We start from the raw sequence: 18,624 nt of genomic DNA on the forward strand, positions 1-18,624 counted from the left end.
CCAAAAAGATGCCAGTCTGGCTGGTTCCAAGTAATCAAAGGAGAGGTGGTAGGTGATGTATGTATCCGTGAGCTTCCTGGACGTCTCATTCAGGTGTCCCAGGCATTTCCGCACGGAGTGGCCACAACTAAAGTGTAACCTTCTCGCTGGAATCAGTTCACCCTCCCTAGATCCCAGTTGCCCTTGGGCCCCCCAGCCTGACAGCTGGCCGGGAGCCTCACCCACACACTTCCGGGCCCACCTACTGAACTTCTCTCTGATCTGCCATCTGCACTCCTGGTGGGACAACCTTCTGTGTCATCGTCTGTGCTTGGAGGATGACATCTACCCCCAACCTCCTTGTCCCCCCTTCCTAAGGCTCCCCGGGCAGGAATGCTGAAATCTGCACTCATCCGAACGTCTCCCGGACCTGCTCAAGACATTAGGATTCACGGTGTAGGGTGCAAACCAACCGCCCGGGCCAGCGCTCTTCCAACCCGGGAGCTCTCAAGTGGTGGTGAAGAATGACAAGGCCCCCAGTGCAGAAGGAGAGCCACTTTATTAGGTGAGGGACGTGGGATGTTACACGTGCCTGGTGGGAAGGGACGGGGAGCAGGTTCCTCAGGGAGAAGGCGGCCATGTCATCTTCCAGCGCACGGGCCGGCCTCCTGCGAGCGCTGGGAAGCTGGGCAGGAGGGAGTGAGCGAGCAGCGAGGAGCGGTTCTGCTGGGGAGACCCCAATCAGAACGGAGACTCGAGGTCCTGGAGTCTCAGGTGTTGGCCCATCATCAAACCCACCCTCCTGAGTGATGGGAGGAGGCCAAGGCCTTGGGCGTGGGGGTCTGGTCTCAGCCACGAGGGTGGCCCAGGCCTGGGCTGAGGGGGCTCCTTGTGCAAGTGTCTGAGTGAGTGTGTGTCTGTGTAAACACATGTGCTTGTGCGTGGTGAGTCCGCATACGCGAGCACATGTGTGAGCGTGCTGGTGTGACAGTGTGTGCATCTGTGTCCGTGGCCATGCATGTGTGTGTGTGTGTGTGTCTGTGTGCATCCGTGGCCATGCGTGTTTCTCTGTGTAGCTGTGTGCTGTGCCGCCTGCAGCTCTCCACCACTTCTGCCAGCCTTTCTGTGGACTTCTCTGTGCATCCCCGTGTGTGTCTCTGTGGATATTTGTCTCTTTCTTTGGCTGTCATTGGCCCCCTCCAACCCCTGCCACCCCTGCCAGGAGGAGAACAGTCTCCACACCCTGGGGAGCAGGGGACAGCACTCACCGGCTCAGCAGAGGCCAGGTCCCTTCCTAGAAGGCTTAGACCTTGATGACAAATTCTAGCCCATGGATCAGCTTGTCTGGAAAACAGAAAACAGTCTAAAGTCATGAGCTTGATGTGAAGGGGTCCAGGAAGACCCCATGTTCCCTGAGTTGGGGGGCCAGGGAATGGGAGCTCTGGAGACCCAGCCCTGCCCAGGCAGGGCTTGGAGGGGGCCAGGCCCCCTTCCACCAACTGGCACAGCTGTTCTCAGTGTCAAGGCCGAGGGGGGACATGGGGTATCTACCTCAAAATTATCTGGATAATTCAGGGGTAAAAAGAAACCGCAAAAGGGGAGAGTGGAGGCCAGAGAGTCCTAGCTGTCCTGTGGCATGCAGGGACAAAACCTCTTGGGGGGAGTCACTGCTCCTGCAGAGAGGAGAGAGGTCTTGGGAACTTACTGACAATGTCATGCACCAGGGTGACGTCCAATTGGCCGAGAACCCCATTGACCAGAGGGCACACCTGACACAGGGCAGAGAGGGGAGTCAGGCAAAGTGGCACCTGTAGGAAGACCCTGGGAGCAGAAGCAGCCCCTGATAGATTCTCCAGGAAGATTTTCTATCATTTTCCTGAAAGCGTTTGATTCTAAGCGACAGTCACACGTGCACATTAGGCAGAAGCAGAAACTGCAGGCGTGAGGGTGCTGTGAAGTGCCCTAAATCACACATTGAGCCCAGGGGTGACTCTGCGACAGCACATCTGATTCTAAATAGGGTGGTGCGCTCTGGTTCCGGGAGGCACCCAGGCACAGGCTGGGAGACTGTTTGTCTGTGGCCCTAGAAGCCTGGATGGAGAACATCTCAGCGCAGGGCCAGTGTGGAGAGGCCGGAGCCTGGTGCAGAACAGGAAGGGGTGAAGGCGTTTGGAAGGATGGAAAGAAGAAACATGGACAGATGAATGGATAGATGGATGGCTAGATGGATGGATGGAATTTACTCATCAAACAGAGGGGCTCAGATGTGCTCACCCCAGGGCTCTCTACCAGCCTGAGAAGCTCTCAGACTTGAGGATCAGGGGACCCCACTTTGTCCCACTTACCTTGCCCTGCACCAGCTCAGGAAGGACTTTGTTCAAGACCCCTGTGAGGCTGTCAAGAAGGCTTTGAATGGGGAGGGAGCCAAGTCTGAAAGGGAAGGGTCACGGGGTCATGCAGAGGCCTGGGGTTGATATGGAGGCTTCAGAGGGGCCACTGTGCACCCCACTCAGTCACTGAAATCAGGCCTTATCCGTGCACACCTGCACATAGGCAAACAGCAAGGGCCTATGCAAAGGGAGTTACAGCCCACCCAGCAGCGCACACAGGTATGTGCAGAAACACACAGCTCTGGGGCACGGTGGGTGTCAGTAAGACTTATTAGAGTCCACAAATGAATGGACAGTGCTTAGTGTGTAGTTGTCATGAGGATACAGTAAGATGACACACGTGAAGCACCATGTATGTGCTCAGTAAATGTCAGCCATGCTGTGGACAACTCTTGCATAACAGGTACGACGCAGTCGTCTCATGCGACAGGTCACGGAAACAAGTAACCCGGCTAGGCTCCATGTCTATTTTACCCCTACAGGACAAAGCACTTTCCCACCTGTTATCTTGGCGGATTCTATCAGTAACTCAGTGTATTAGTAGTTCCCTATCACGGAGAAGTAAACTACAACCCAGACTGGAGAAGCAGCTCCCATCCTAGGAGGGGCTTAAATTCAGATTTCTTGTTGCCAAATCCACCCTAAAATTTGTCAGCCTGGCCTAAGAAGGCATAAGTGACTACACACCCATCCATTTATCTATGGATACATCTATCCATTTATCCTTCCTTCCATCTACCTAACCATCTAACCATCCGTCTGTTTATCCTTGTAGCCATCCATCATCCATCCGTCTATCCACCCGCCCATCTTCCCTCCCTCTCATCCGTCTTCCCACCCTTCCATCCTCTCACTCATCCATTCTCCCACTGTCCCATCTTTCCAACCATCCATCCCTCATCACACCCTCTTGTCTCTGGGCAGGAGCAGCCACCCCTCTGGCCTCACCCATCAAGCAGGGAGATTTTCAGGCTGCCAGGGGAGTGGGTGCAGTCACCAAGGACCAGGTGGATCCTCTCCTGCTTATCTGTCACGGCTAAGATTTCTGCAGTGATGTTGAGCTTCACGGCCAGCTCCAACAGACTTCCGACCAGGAGCCTGCAGAGGAGATGCCCCACTGGTATTTGATCGCCCCCATTCCCAAGCAGAGAGCGTTTTCCCCTTGCCAGGAATGCCAGCTTCGCCTCACTCCATCTCGCCCACGGTTATACTTATCTCATTGTCCAGTAGGAGAAACCAGGGCTCACAGAGGTCGAGTGAGTTTCCCAAGTGACCCAAGGTCACTCAGCACAGCAGCAGACGAGTAGTTGGAGGCTCCGGTCCTTAAGACGCCCACACCCCCATTTTAGCTACCCATGGTCACCAGGGTCTCCCTTGGCTAGCCATCCTCCCATCCCCCTTTGGGATCCACTCACGTTTTCACACGGAGTTTCAGGCCGAGAGGAATGGTGACATAGAGACGATGGCCATCGGGGCTCTGCACAAGACCGAGTTCCAGCAGCTGAGGATCAGTGACCTTTAGGCTGTTCAGGGAGCAACATTGAGGGAGAAACACCAGCTCCTCTAGCCCCAAACCCAGAAGCCATCTTTAACCCAACCTCACTCATCCCGGACGCAGAGCTCCCCACCTGGGACGGGGGACATGGGAGGGGCGTCTTACAGCCAAAGCCACATGGGCTCCAAGTCACACACTGGTCTCTCCCAGCTTCTGCCCTGGACCAGACTGGACACACACTGCCCTTTCCTCCCCGCCAGTCTGTGAGGTGCTCTTGGATAGAGACCATGTCTGGATTATGTTTGCTCCCTGTATGCCAGCTCGGAGCCTTACAAAGAAAGTGGCCAGTCCCTGTTGGTGGACTCTAGATTGACGGGAGGGTGGGTAGATGGATATGTGGGTGGATGGATGGGACAGTAAGCGGTTAGATGGAAGGAAGGGTGGATGGGTGGACGGATGGATTGGTCAGTGATGGATGGATGATGCGTGGGCAACTGGAGAAGACCCTGCACAGATAGGGGTGGGTAGGAATTATGCATCCTGCCACGGCCTTCAATGGCAGGTCAGTCACCAGTGTTAGCATGGGATGGAGGAGCAGGAAGTCGGGGAGAAGGCAGAAAGGGTGGAAGTAGGCGTTCTCTCTGAGCCAGCCACGGTGCCAGGGGAGTCACATCTGTTCCAGTCCTGCCAATAGTCTTTCTCTGTGGGGACAACAATCTCCACTTTACAGATGGAGAAACCATCACACAGAGACAGAGTGTCTTGTCCCAGGTCATCTAGCAAGTACGTGGTACATTTAGAGGTCAAGCTCTAGAGTGTGTCTGCCTGTCTCCGGGTCAGGAAGCGAGCGGCTAGGTGGGTAGGAATCTTGAAATGGCTTTGCACCAGCGCTCTCAGGGACCCAGGCTCTGCCAGCTCATGGCCACCAAGCTTTCCATGGCTTCTTGCTTAGCGAGCTCTTAGGTTCTCATGGGAAACCCCATGCTAGATCTTTCCACGGGCAGCGCATCGATCTTAGTCACATGGATGACATAATCGAGGGCAGCTCGGGCTCTCTTGCTCACATCGAAGGCCGTCTGGGCTAAGGGGCTCCGCAGGTGGGGAGAGTAAGGTAACCGCAGTGCAGCGGGAAAGCCTTGGCGTTGGACTTGTGTGAGTGTGAGTGAGACGCGTCACTCTGGCTGTGTGAGCACAGGCCCGGTTTTCCCATTTGTAAACTGGAGCTTATTAAATCGACCTCAGAGGGCTGCAGTGAGGATTACAGATGACGCCGGGACCCCAGGATGTGCTCAGGAGTGGGGCAGTTACTGGCATGAGAGGGCTGGGGTCCCCCGCCAGGCTGGAGATGGGCCTCAGGACCCAGTGCTGGTTCCACCTCCGGCCACCCGCCTCCCTCCTGCAGGGTCACTGCCTGGGACTGGAAGATCACCAGCTGGGCTTCCCTAGTGGGGACCAAGGTCCTATTTTAGGGCAACTCACTCAATGATGTTGTCCAGGCCAGGGATCACTGAAGTCACTTTTTCAAGCAGGCCACCAAGCAGGCCCCCAAGCAGGCCACCGGAAGTGCCTCCTCCAGGCTTCAGGATGTCCAAGAGTGGAAGGTTTTCCAGAATGCCCAACAGACCCCCAGAGAGCAGGCCATTGCTGAGGCCTGGAAATGGGCATCGGGTCTCTGGGGGTCAGATCTGGCAATTCCAGACACTCAGACCCTCTCCCCCATTCCTCCCTGCCCTCCCGCATTGGACAGTGGGGTGCACACTCACTCACACACACTCACACACACACACACACATCTGGAAGAGGCTGTCACAGACTCACTCACCACTTGTTAAGCCTTTAGCAAGATCTGTGGGACTCGAGGGCAGGGCCGGAGTCACAGCCAAGGGCAGGGCCTGGCCCACGGGCAGGGGCAGGGCCTGGCCCAGGGGCAGGGGCAGGGCCTGGCCCACGGGCAGGGGCAGGCCTCTGAGCTGGGCCATGGTCTGAGCCAACAGCCCACAGAAGACAAGGAGGCCCCCGATTGGAATCATCTTCTCTCTTGGTATCTGTGGACAGAAGGACAGGTCCAACATGGCACGGATGTCCCAGGGGAATTTATCCGCCACCTGCCCTCGCCCCCTGGGGGGTGGGGTTCTGTTTCCCAGAACACCCGGGGGTGGGTGTGTGACTAGTAACAGCTGACAGTACTGAGCAACTTCTCCACACCAGGCAACAAGCTGACTGCTGTGCACTCCGTGACCGATTTCATCTTCATCACGACCCTAAGACGGGGGCACCTATCGCCTGCATCGCACAGGTGAGGCAACGGAGAGCCGGTGAGTGCAGGTGACTTCCCCCAAGGTCACAAGTACACGGTGGAGAGAGGATTAGAAGCCAGAGCTGTGTGAACCAGAGGCCTCTATTAAAATAAGTGCCCATCAGAGATTTACTCCCCAGCTGGGCTTGCACGCGATGGCTTGAATCATTGCACCTGGAGCCCGCTGCCCACGCAGAGCAAATGAAAAGGCTTAAGCATGCGAGCAGCTGAAGACCCGAACTGCTTTGCCACCGTCCCTGTTAAGTCCTGTGGCCTGGGTTCAGGCCACGATGGCTTGTGGACGCCCTTGCACGGCATGCAAGATCGGGTCGCATGGCCGTGGCCACCATCTCAGGCAAACCTGTGTTGGGGAAATCTTGGGGCCACCCGAAGTCCTCACCGCACACAGGGAACCAGGGGACCGGAGAGGAGTAGTGACTTTCCCAAGGTCACTCAACAAAGGGATGGCAGGCCTGTGGCTGGAGGCAGCTCACCCAACACACAAACACATATTCCATCTTTCCTACACCTTTCTCTGCTCCCTCGAGCTGCCCTGGATGAAACCCTGGGGCAACCCCTGAGGTTTGGTTGCCTTTTGAACCAGATGCCTCCCAGATGCCACTGATCCTCTCCGGGGTCTCTTTGGTCTGGGTGTCCAAAGCCAGAGCCGGTGCCTACACCTTGGAGACAACTGGCTGCTTTGGGCATAAGCCCATCAACCGGCTGACTCGGCCCAGCTCCCTCCTTGGGGTGGCTGCCTGGAACCGAAAGGTCTTTTTGGTCCAAAGAGCCAGTTGTGGCCTCTGAATCTCTTGGGCAACAGACCCTTTATGAATCTCATGGAAGCCAGAGACCCCAGTTCCAGCAAAATGCATCCAAATGTGCAACATTGGGTGGGCAGGTTTAGGAGGTTTGTGGATCATCTGTGTCCACGTTGGTAACCTCAGGTTAAAACTCTTGCCTTAGAGATTTTGACTGAGGGCATGAGCAGCGCTCATTTCAGTATCAGTGTTACTGGTCGCGTAGGAAGGCAGAGTGACCGGCCATCCCCACAGCCACCACACTGGCCAGTCCTATTTCTCTTGCAAGGTCCCGGGGGAGTGATCCCGAGATTTTAGCCCGTCAGTGCCACCCCACAGCGAGGAGCCTGCCACCCCTGCCACCAAGGGCAGCGGAGGGGCCGCAGGACGGGCGGGTCTCACCTGGGCTTCCCAGAGGTCTCAGCGGCTGTCCTGGTCTCCTCTCTCTCCTGCTCACTTCTGCCGAGGAGGCAGCCTCTTTTATAGTGTGGGAATCAGGAAACATATGATTGGGTGATGGGTTTCTAGATACTTCAGAAGTGTGCAATCTGGTGGTGTCTTTCAGGGCTCTCCAAAGTAAATAATTGCTGATCATATTAGCAGGTGGGACAGTTAAGCTATTTGGTTGACAAGTTAAACAGACAAAAACCTGAGATGGGATGTTACTTAAGACTTTACGATTTCACGAGCAGGGCCGAGGTTGGGGACCCACGGTCCCGGGTGACTTGGAAGACCATGCTGGGAAGGTTGGAGGAGGCAGCCGGTCGGAGGCCAGGAAGGGACCTCGGTCTCATCTCGCGGCCCCTTCCCTCTCCTGGTCTGAGTCTTTTTCTCCGGTTGGAGGACTGCGCCCCCCAGTGTCAGAAGGGTCAAACTGCATCGGACGTCCCTGCATCTGGCGCGTCCCTCAATTCCAGGCCCGGTGGGACAAGTGCCCAAGCACACAGTGAGGATGTGACAGAGCTAGAATGCAGCTCACTGGACAGTGATAACAATGAGCACAAGGTCGACAGCTGACGCTTGCTGAGCTCCTGCTGTATGCAGGTCTGGCACTGTCTTTCACGTGCAGCATCTCACGAATCCTCACAGCCTTGTGTGAGGTGGGGATGAGGATTCCTGTTTTACAAAGGGGAAACTGAGGCTCAGAGCGTGAGGTGCCATGTCCAGGGAAGCACCGCTGGCCTGGGGCGAGACACACACTCTCTCCGTCGTCGTCGCACTGTGAGATGAATTTCCCGCGTCTGTGAATTCCTCGCTTTCATGCCTCCCGCTTTTATATCCGGGAAGAGTCTTTCTATGTTCCCAGGCCTGAGGGACCGTGTGGCATCCTGGTCTCATCTTACCTCCTTCTCCCCCTTCCCCAGGGAAATTACATTTGGCCTCAGCACTTGGGCCTCTGGAGTCCGTTTAACAGATGGAAAAACCGAGTTATGGAAAGGCCAAGGTCTTGGACCTGTGAGAGCAGCTCTTGCCCTGCAAATTCTAACACCTTACAAGCAAAAGTGGGAGGCTAATTTTTTCTATATATATATATTTTTAGTTGGCCAGATAATTTCTTTCTATTTTTTAGTAGAGACAGGGTCTTGCTCTTGCTCAGGCTGGTCTCGAACTCCTGAGCTCAAACAATCCACCGGCCTCGGCCTCCCAGCGTGCTAGGATTACAGGCGTGAGCCACCACGCCCGATCCACCCTCTGTTCTTGAATCCCACACACCTGCCCAGGGCTCCTGTTGCCCCTGCTCCCATGCCCAGGTTTGCCTGGGGAGTGACCAGGGCCCGAGACACTATCAGAACCCACCAGAACTACACCTTCTTCAATTTTTCCTGGACTCTCACGCTCCACCAACCCAACATGGGGAATTTTCTAGTCTTGGGTGTAGAGCACCTTGCTTTGACTTCATTACCTGTGTGTTGTGCTCAAAGCCTCCTGTGCTCTGAGTTTTAAAATCCAAAAACTCAAACTTTAAAAACTGAAAAAAAAAGGAACATACATAAAATTGACTTTTCCTTTTCGGTGTACAGTTCTATGAATTTTAACATGTGCAGTGTTACGTAGCCGCTGAAATAATCAGGACACAGAATAGTTCCCTCTTCCCCCAAACACCTCATGTGGCCCCTTTATAGTCAAAGCCCCAACTGGCAGCCACCCATCTGTTCTCTGCCGCTGCAGTTTCGTCAGAAACCCAGGCTTTGGAAACTCAAAAGACTTCTTTCTGCTTCTGCTGAAATTACCCTTCCTTGAGGCCACAGGGCTACACGTCCCAGTCCCTGAGCAGGGGCGGGTCTCAGGGCGTCAGGAACCAAGTGGACGGACACACCACTGAGGTTTTAAGACTGTCAATGTCATCTCAATGCATTTTTCAGAAGCTGTAGGTGGTGCCCCTTTCTTTCAGCTTATCAGATTGCGATTATATTTGGGAACCTTTACTGGTGTCGTTTTTGTGAATCAAAGGTTCATTTTTTTTTTTTTTGAGACAGAGTCTCTCTCTGTTGCCCAGGCTAGAGTGAGTGCCGTAGCATTAGCCTAGCTCACAGCAACCTCAAACTCCTGAGCTCAAGCGATCCTCCTGTCTCAGCCTCCCGAGTAGCTGGGACTACAGGCATGCACCACCATGCCCGGCTAATTTTTTCTATATATATTTTTAGCTGTCCATATAATTTCTTTCTATTTTTAGTAGAGACGGGGTCTCGCTCTTGCTCAGGCTGGTCTCGAACTCCTGAGCTCAAACGATCCGCCCACCTCGGCCTCCCAGAGTGCTAGGATTACAGGCGTGAGCCACCGCGCCCGGCCAAAAGGTTCATTTTTAAAGGGTGGAGTTGATTTTAGTTTTCAAGGGGCCCTGACCTATGCGAGCTCTGTTCTCCAGGATTCGGGAAGGGCGATGCTGGGTCTGTGCCCTGGGGGAAAGGCCAGGCGGGGGCTGAGTCTGAAAGGGTCTTCACGTGGGCTGCAGAGGGTCCCGGAGAGCTAGGCACCCTGACTTCGATGAGAAAACTATGTTCTTAAGTAGAGTTGCTGCAGGCAAGCTCCCCTTGCCTTGGAGATTAATCTTCCCACCTGCATTTACGAGCGAATAATAAAACTAATAATGACCTTTTGTGAGACACTGGAACTGTAGAGCATCTGTCACAGTCCTATGGGAAGACACACTCAGGGAGGGCAGTGACCTGCCCAGGGTCACCTCAGCTGGGGAGAGAACACCTCAGATTGTCATCTGGGGCTGTCCAGCTTCAGCGCTGCTCTTACTCCAAGGACAAGTTTGCGCGCAGTCTCTGGTTCAGAAAGCGCCGACCGCCTTCCCTGGCCCCATCGGCTCTGGTCAGACGCCCGGAGTTCCCGACCTGCTGTGTGACACTGGGGGAGGAGCTTCCCTTCTTCTTTTTAATTATTAAAAATTGTGCTGTGGTGAGACCACTTAACATGGAATCTACCCTCTTTCCAGACTCTCAAGTGTGCAGTAGAGTGTTGTCATCTACGGGCACAACGCTGCACAGCAGGTCTCTAGAACGTATTCGTTGCTTCCCTCTTTGAGCCTCAGTTTCCTCACTTATAACACGGAGCCCACGACACTCACCTCCTGGGCCGTAGGAGGGTTACAATTTGGGAAAACAAACGTGGCTCCCAGCCCAATGCCTGGCACAGCGTCAGTGCCCTGCAGGGGAAGGGCATGGAAGTTATAAGGCACGGAGGGGCGGGGCCCCCACCAAGGTTCTGAACACGGGCCTGAATTTCGGCTTGAACCACGCCCCACCGTGGACCCCAGTGTCCTAATTGGGCTCTGTTGTGCAACAAGCTCCTCTGGGAGAAAATGTGGTGAGTCCACGGCTCCTTGAACCTTAAAATGAAAACAGAATCCAAGAAACCCGAGCAGGCCCCTTGAGGAAGCCCCTGAGCTGACCGAGGGTGGGGCCGTGAGGAAGGAGACAAAAGCTGCCTTCACTGGGGGACCAGACAACCCCCTGGGGGACGGGCCCAGCCCTCCCTTGTTTGCTCTTTGCATCAGGAGCAGGAAGAACCCCACGAGCTCAAGGCTGTCCCGCCGAATCATCTACGTGAATTTGGGCGTTTAGGGTTGCAAATCCCCAGTGAAGCATTTCAGATTAGGGAGTTTGAATTGAAAGATGGAGACATGAGGCTCCCTTGCCCTATTCTGGTCTCTGAGTTGTTGACACTTCCTTGTTTGAGCTTGTCAATCCAGCTGAACACATATTTCATCATTTCCCCCTCAGCGTGTGTGTGGCGGGCAGGGTGGGGGTTGTTGGAAGGGAGTGGGGGGGATGAACAATGGTTAAGAGCATGTGCTCTAGAGTCTGGCCCGAGTGCAGTCAACTTGTCCATCTCCTCGCTGTGTGACCTTGGGCAAGTGACCTTACCTCTCTGATCCTCAGTGTTCTCATGCATACAATGGGCTAACAGTTTTGTATCTCCCGGGGTTTCTGGGAGGCATTGGTGAGATGCTGAATGTATGCCCCAAGCACCAAGCTCAGCACACACCAAGTGCTTAATGCGTGTATGACTATTTTTCATATGTGTGTGTTATTTCCCCGTGAATTCTCAGGACACTTTCCCTACCCTGGGATGGAGAAGGGTGGGAATCAATATTTAATAATTGAATAGCCAATAGCCAAATAATTAACACTAAATTAAATGACATTTAGTAAGCATTTCCCACGGACTTAGCACATGCCGAGCATACTGTAAATGGTTTTTCCATGTGCTCCTTCCAAGTATTCTGCATGGTAAATATTTTTATTTTTAAAACTGTGAAATTTTAAAAGAACTAATTTTAATAGATTTAATATATTTTTAAAGTTGTAAGAATATATTACTTATAAGTGAATAGCTCAGTGAGCTTTCATAAACAAAGCGTCCCTCCGAATACCCAGCACCCAGATCAAGAAACAGTGTCACCCGCTCTCTGGAAGCCCCCCTGGGGGTCCTCCCAGTCGCTGACCCCTGCCCCAAGGTAACCACTATCTTACCTCTATCGGCTGCGGATGGTTTTGCTATTTTTGAGCTCATATGCACGGGGGATGCGACATGCACTCTTTTGTGTCTGGCTTCACATAGTGTCATGTTTGTAGGATCCGTCCACGTGGCCGTGTGCAGCTGTAGGTCACTTGCCTTACTCTAGAGAATTCCAGGGTTACCATCCTACAAGATATTTACCTATTCTATTTATTCATTCTTTCGATAGGCGTTTAGGGGGTGTTTAGGTTGTGGCTATGACGATCATTGCTGCTGTGGGCGTCCTTGTCTTTGGGTGCATGTGTGCACGCATTTCTGGGAGTAGACACTGAGAGTGGAGTTGCTAAGTTGTAGCGCAAGCCTGTGTTCAGCTGCAGTAGATATTACCACACAGCTTTATAAAGTGCAGGAGTAATTTATCTCCCACCAGCAGCACGTGAGGGCTCCTGTTGCTCCTCATCCTGCAAGATTTCTACTCCCATTTTGCAAGTGACAAAGACCAAAAGGTCAAGTGCTTGGTCCCAAACACAGCCAGTGAGTCCGAAGACTAGAATTCACCCATTCGTTGAGCCACAAATATTTGCAGAGCTCTCACGCTCTGTGCCAGCCCTCTGCCAGGGCCTGGGAACTCGTTGGTCACCATGCTGCATGCCATCCATACCCTCATGCAACTTGCAGTTGGGCTAAATCCTAATTTGAACTCAGATCTGTTTGTGTCAATGTTTTTGTGTTTCCACTCTGTCACCCTTTCTCAGCACCGTGTTGGAGCCCAGCAACATTCTTGGCACATAGTAGGTGCTCTATAAATGTGGGTTGAACGACCAAGGGCATGTGGGAAATCTCAACGGCTCCTCCCTGCATTGAGAGCAAAGCATGGCTGGGCTGCTGGCTGCAAAATGCCTTCTCTGGGGTTTCTGGGGTGATGAGTGGAGCTGGGGATATGTGTTTTTGGAGTGGACACTTTATCTGGTCTGACTTCTGGACCTAAAATAAATCTCAGGGTCCAAGCAGGGGGGACCTTGCCCCATTCTAGACTTTATTGTGGGGGAGGACAGGATGTCCACAGGCTTGGGGAAAGGTTTACAGGGTGGCAGAGGTCCTCTCAAAGTCCAGGATGTGCAATCTCCCGATGAACAGCAGGCAGCTGGCGGGCTCTCCAGCCGGGCGTGGGGGGGGCTGGCAGGAATCACGGCTGGCTGAGTTCATGAGCAGCAGCCTGTTGTGTAAGGAGAAGGGGCAGCAGTGGTCACCAGTGTGTCCCCATTCCAAGCCCAGGTCCACGCTGAAGGGAAACTCTCTCCCATCCATGCCGGCCATTCACATGACAATGCTCTCCAAATGATATTTAGTTATTCCCTTCTCGATGCCGTCCATTCGGGAGACTGTGAGCCCCAGGAGGGCAGGGGCTGTCACCGTGTATCTGCAGCAGGAGTGGGGGTGGTCTCAGGGCTGGGGCGCGGCCATGCTCCCTACTGGATTGGGTGGAATCTCGGGAGAAGCAAGAATCCCCGGCAACTTGGGCGACTTGGCAGGCACGGCCTGCTCGGTAGGGGACCCCTCGGCAGGCACAGCCCTCTTGGGGGACAGTAGTGGTCATCATAATGTGGTCACCTCTAGAGTGTTCTCATAGCACATGCCGACACCCCCCAGCAGGCCTTCTGGGGACTCCAGGGCTGGAGTGGCCTCTTTCAGGCACTTTCCAACCCGGAGTCATCCTCCCTCGATGGACCAGACTCGCATCCAGGCGACTTTGCAACAGCTTCACATCCAGCTGCCTGAGGAGTTCCCCGCTCACAGGACACACCTGGGCCACCAGCACAGCGAGGAGGGTCAGGCCGGGGGTGGGAAGAGAAAACTGAAGGGCTTGTGGCTGGAAGCTTCACCTGCACTGGATTTCCCACAGGAATCGTGGCCAGCGTACCAAGCGCCAACTCCCTGCCCAATGCTGCGTGTAGCGCTGATTGAACCAAACCTGGGGTTTTTCCTGAAAACTTTTATTATTGCGTAAGCCAGGTTGAGTTGGGCTTTCTAGCGCTTGTAGCTAAGCACTCTAACGCTACTGCAATTTCGCTGACTCGGCCTGCCCCGAGACGGGTCCCACACTGGGACTCTGGGTCACTGCAGAGCAGCAGCTGCTGCTGGTCGTAGCGATAAACATGTCCGCAGCGGAAGAAGCACATTGCACGCACTCGCCTTCACTCACGTCTCAAAATCAGCTCTAGGAACTAATGGCCTAACTGCACACGTTGCACGGATGAGTTACAGATGAAGCACACAACTACACACCCATGTGTTTGATAACCTAAATGAAATGAGGGAGAATGGAAAACATTCATAATCAAAGAAATTAAGAAATTTCTTAAATGGAAATAGTGATTGAAGAGCTCATTTCCCCCAAAGCTTCTGACCTAGATGGTTTCATGGAAGAGTTTCACCAAACTTTTATAAAGCAGGAACTTGTGAATGAAAACAGAAAAAGAGAAAGGTGTCAAATATATTCTGCGAGGCCAGTACAACTTGCCTAGCCTCAAGGTTAGTATGAGGAAAGAAAGTTACATATTTGTTGTATGTATAAAAACTTTGCTTGTCCAAGTTCAAAACAAAGTAGTGACCAAAAAAAATTTGCTAAACTCATAAATAAATTATTAGCTAATAAAATCTAATAGTACATTGTAAAATATGTTTATGTGAGAAGCGCTAGGATGGCTCAACAGCAGAAAATCTATTAATACAATTTATCATTTAATGGTTTAGAGCAAAAAATTGATTAACTTTTTTTTTTTTTTTTTTTTGAGACAGAGTCTCACTCTGTTGCCCAGGCTAGAGTGAGTGCCGTGGCATCAGCCTAGCTCACAGCAACCTCAAACTCCTGAGCTCAAGCGATCCTCCTGTCTCAGCCTCCCGAGTAGCTGGGACTACAGGCATGCGCCACCATGCCCGGCTAATTTTTTTCTATATATATTTTTAGCTGTCCATATAATTTCTTTCTATTTTTAGTAGAGGTGGGGTCTCGCTCTTGCTCAGGCTGGTCTCGAACTCCTGAGCTCAAACGATCCGCCCACCTCGGCCTCCCAGAGTGCTAGGATTACAGGCGTGAGCCACCGCGCCCGGCCTGATTAACTTTTAGATGCAGAAAAACATTTGTTAAAGGCCAGTACTGACTTATGATTAAGAAAAATTCGTAAAACTAGGAACATAAGGAATTGCCTTAATGTGATAAAAGCTGTATTCCAAAAAACCTACAGAAAATGCCAAACTTAGTGGAGAATTCTGGTTACATTCCCATTTTTACAGAAGGCCCTGGCTCCAGTGCAAGATAAGAAAAAGGCACAGGAAGTATACGGCTTAGAAGAGAAGAGATAAAACTGTCACTATTTCTGGATGATATAATCCTCTAGATGGAAAATCCTATGGAATATATATAACAAACAATGACAACCATGAGAGATCAGAAAGACTTTTGAATATCAGATTAATTTTCAAAAGTCAACAGCTTTCCTCTCCTCTGAACCTGCAATACCAATTAGAAAATATAACAGAAAATTAGGTAGCATTTACTGTGGCAAAAACATGATATATTCTCTAGGAATCAATTTAACAAATAACACTCAAGACATTGACAGGACTTTAAAATTCTATTATGGGATATATAGCAGACTCTGAATAAATTAAAAGATATACTAATTTTATGATTGGGTGGTCTAATATTGCAAAAATATCAACTCAGAATTTCTAAGTTAACAAGCAAATTCAATGTAACCCCAGTCAAATTTCCAGAGGAAATTTTTGTAAAGGAACTCAACACACTCTAAAAGTCATTTGAAAGGATAAAAGTCTATCAGATAAAATAGCATTCTGCAAAGATGTCATATTTACAATGTTGCATTATTGGTATAGAAACAGATGCAGGGCTCAGCAGTGAATGAATCCTCATGTTTCAGAATTTGGTCATTTAGCAGATGGTTTGGGAAAAACGATTCATTCCATGGCGAGAAGTGAAGCTGAATCTCTGCCTTCCCTACATAGACTGACAGAAAGACGGCCTCCAGATGGGTTGAAATTCTAAATGTAAAAGGTGAAACTCTAAAGCTACTAGAAAAAGCAAAGTCGGATACGTCTGAGATAGGGGCAAGGTCTTAAGACTCTCCAGACATAAAACATAAGATAAAATATTGATGAGTTTGAAAATATTCCTGTTCAATTGAAGGCCATACAATGTTAATAGATGACAGTTCTGGAGAAATATTAGCAATGCTTAAATCTGACAAGGGACTAATGTCAAGAATAAATTAATGGATCCTCAAATCAAAGAGGATAAAAAAAAAAAAAACCAGGAAAGCAAATAGAAAAATGGATAAAAGATAAGAACAGGGAATTCAAAGACTTCAAAATGGTTAAAATTATGATGAGATGTTCAAACTTCCCGTTAATCAGACAAAGTCAAGCTAAAACAACTAGAGATCACACATCAGGCTGGCAAAAAATTATCAAGATGTTGTTAGAGACTGAATTGTGTCCCACCCTCAGCCCGATGTGCAGGTATTTGGAGATAGGGCCTTAAAGGGGGCAATTAAGGTTAAATGAGGCCAGGCACGGTGGCTCATGCCTGTAATCCTAGCACTCTGGGAGGCTGAGGCAGGTGGATCGTTTGGGCTCAGGAGTTCGAGACCAGCCTGAGCAAGAGCGAGACCCTCCCCCCCACACTACTAAAAAAAAATAGAAAGAAATTATCTGGACAACTAAAAATATACATAGAAAAAATTAGCTGGGCATGGTGACGTATGCCTGTAGTCCCAGCTACTCGGGAGGCTGAGGCAGGAGGATCACTTGAGTCCAGGAGTTTGAGGTTGCTGTGAGCTAGGCTGATGCCATGGCACTCTAGCTCGAGCTAGAGACCCTGTCTCAAAAAAAAAAAAAAAAAAAGGTTAAATGAGGTCATAAGGGTGGAGCCCTAGACTGATAGGATTGGTGACTTTATAAGAAGAGACAGCAGAGATCTCTTTCTCTGCATGCACAGAGAAAAGGCCATGTGAGGATACACTGAGAAGGTGGCCGTCTGCAAGCCAGCAAGAGAGTCCTCCCCAGGAACCAGCCCTGGGGGCACCTTGATCTTGGACTTCCAGACTCCAGAACTGTGAGAAAATAAATGCCTGTTGCTTAAGCCACTCAGTGTGTGCTATCTTGTTATGAAAGCTCTAGCTGACTGATACAGATGCGTATTCTCCAGTCAGTGTTGGGGAGAATGGGGAGACGTACGCTTATTTATTACGGAAGTAAGTGTAGACCAGCAAAGCCATTTCTAGGATTCTGGCAGTTTTAGTTAAATTGAGTTTACATCTACCCCAAGGTCCAGCCCTCCTCCTTCTGGGTATATCCTAGAAATTCTCCCACGGGGTCTAATAGGGACACATACAAGGATGTTCATCTCAGTTAGCTTATCATAGTGGGAAATTAGAGACAGCTTAAGTGTCCATCGCTAGGGGAATGGCCATATAGAATCTATGGACCTCTCTGCGCCAGCTGAAAAAACACAGATGCCAACAGCATGGTGTCGAGTGGAAACGGTAAAACAGAATGAGATCTATGTGGCAATATAATTTATGCGAATCAACACGCTGCATGCACAAGGATACAGGCATATTTAAATGCGTACATTAAACACACCACAGTGCCTGCCAAAGCAGTAGGGACATGGGAGTCAGGATAAGGGATAAAAGGGGAAAATGACATAAACAAGGACCTTGCAGGGATTCATGCTAATGACGACGTCCTATGAATTGGCTTATGGTCAACTCAACCTTAATTTTCTGGGCTTGATGTCTGAGAAGAAAAGGAAGAAAAGAGGCTCGCTGACCCAAGGTCAGTGGTGGGGCCCAAATGATGCCATCTCACCTGCTCTGTGGGCAGCAGGCAGAGCTTGAGCTCAGTTTACTTCTTGCCAAGGTGGCTTTGCTGTCTGTGGGGCCTTGGCCAGGCCAAGCACAGCAATCCAAGGCAGGCGAGGAGCCTCCAGAGCGGATGCATCTTGGGGTCTGGGGTCTGCAAGTGTCAAGATGTGTCAGTAGGGGCCTGGGCAGACGGCTGTGAGGGGGGCTGCCCAGAGGGATGGTCTCACGGTTTTCTGCAGGAAGATGACGGCAGAGTTAGCCCCCAGCATGCTGTGGGGAGGGGTGCAATGGACTCTGGCAGCTGCCACCAGGGCTGGCTCACATGTGAGAGTGGCAGGTGGAACCCTGGTGGGGAGGCCAGGGCTCCAGAGGGAGGCCTTGTTGCTTGGGGACATTCACCAGAGCCCACTGTTGGGTCACCCAATGGCGGGGGGTCCTCTCCCAGGCCCTAGCACAGGCTCGATGTTGGTGACTCTTCAGCAAAGCAAGGAATGGATGAAGGAGTGAGGACGGCTAACCCCAGGCTCTCTAATAGGACTAGGACTTTCTTAAGGCCAAGAGCAACCTCAATCCCTACCACGATGCTTGCTTCCCAGAAACTAAGTGCTAATGAAGGTTTGTTGAATGACTAAATGACTGAATATATGTGTGGGGATGACTCATCTCTGATTCTCCACCAAATTCTGAGTTTCTTGAGGGCAGGATGTGAGTGTTATTAATCCTTATGTCTACGGTGCCTCTAATGAAGGAATAAATGATTGGATGGGTGGATGGGTGGATCTTATCTTTCTGGTAAGATTTACAGGAG

The 18,624-nt window shown here is 51.3% G+C and overlaps 1 protein-coding gene across 3 annotated transcripts; it reads right to left on the minus strand.

The window, feature by feature from the left end:
• Positions 1–519: 519 nt before the first annotated feature.
• Positions 520–7,409, minus strand: LOC138400937 (BPI fold-containing family A member 1-like). Of its 3 annotated transcripts, none has more exons than XM_069496112.1 (10): positions 7,363–7,409; positions 5,805–5,909; positions 5,687–5,756; positions 5,344–5,515; positions 3,785–3,892; positions 3,318–3,467; positions 2,325–2,409; positions 1,685–1,748; positions 1,248–1,323; positions 520–664 (listed from the first exon to the last, which is right to left on the minus strand). In XM_069496112.1, the coding sequence occupies exons 2-9, from the start codon at positions 5,892–5,894 to the stop codon at positions 1,283–1,285; spliced, it is 780 nt and encodes a 259-aa protein (XP_069352213.1). In that variant the 5' UTR covers positions 5,895–5,909; positions 7,363–7,409; the 3' UTR covers positions 520–664; positions 1,248–1,282. The 3 variants fall into 3 exon arrangements, with proteins under 3 accessions (XP_069352213.1, XP_069352211.1, XP_069352210.1); XM_069496110.1 differs by having other exon boundaries at positions 520–702; XM_069496109.1 differs by lacking the exons at positions 520–664; positions 7,363–7,409 and having other exon boundaries at positions 1,283–1,323; positions 5,687–5,894.
• Positions 7,410–18,624: the final 11,215 nt, after the last annotated feature.

This window comes from Eulemur rufifrons, chromosome 20, assembly GCF_041146395.1.
Source record: "Eulemur rufifrons isolate Redbay chromosome 20, OSU_ERuf_1, whole genome shotgun sequence".
Taxonomy (NCBI): domain Eukaryota; kingdom Metazoa; phylum Chordata; class Mammalia; order Primates; family Lemuridae; genus Eulemur; species Eulemur rufifrons.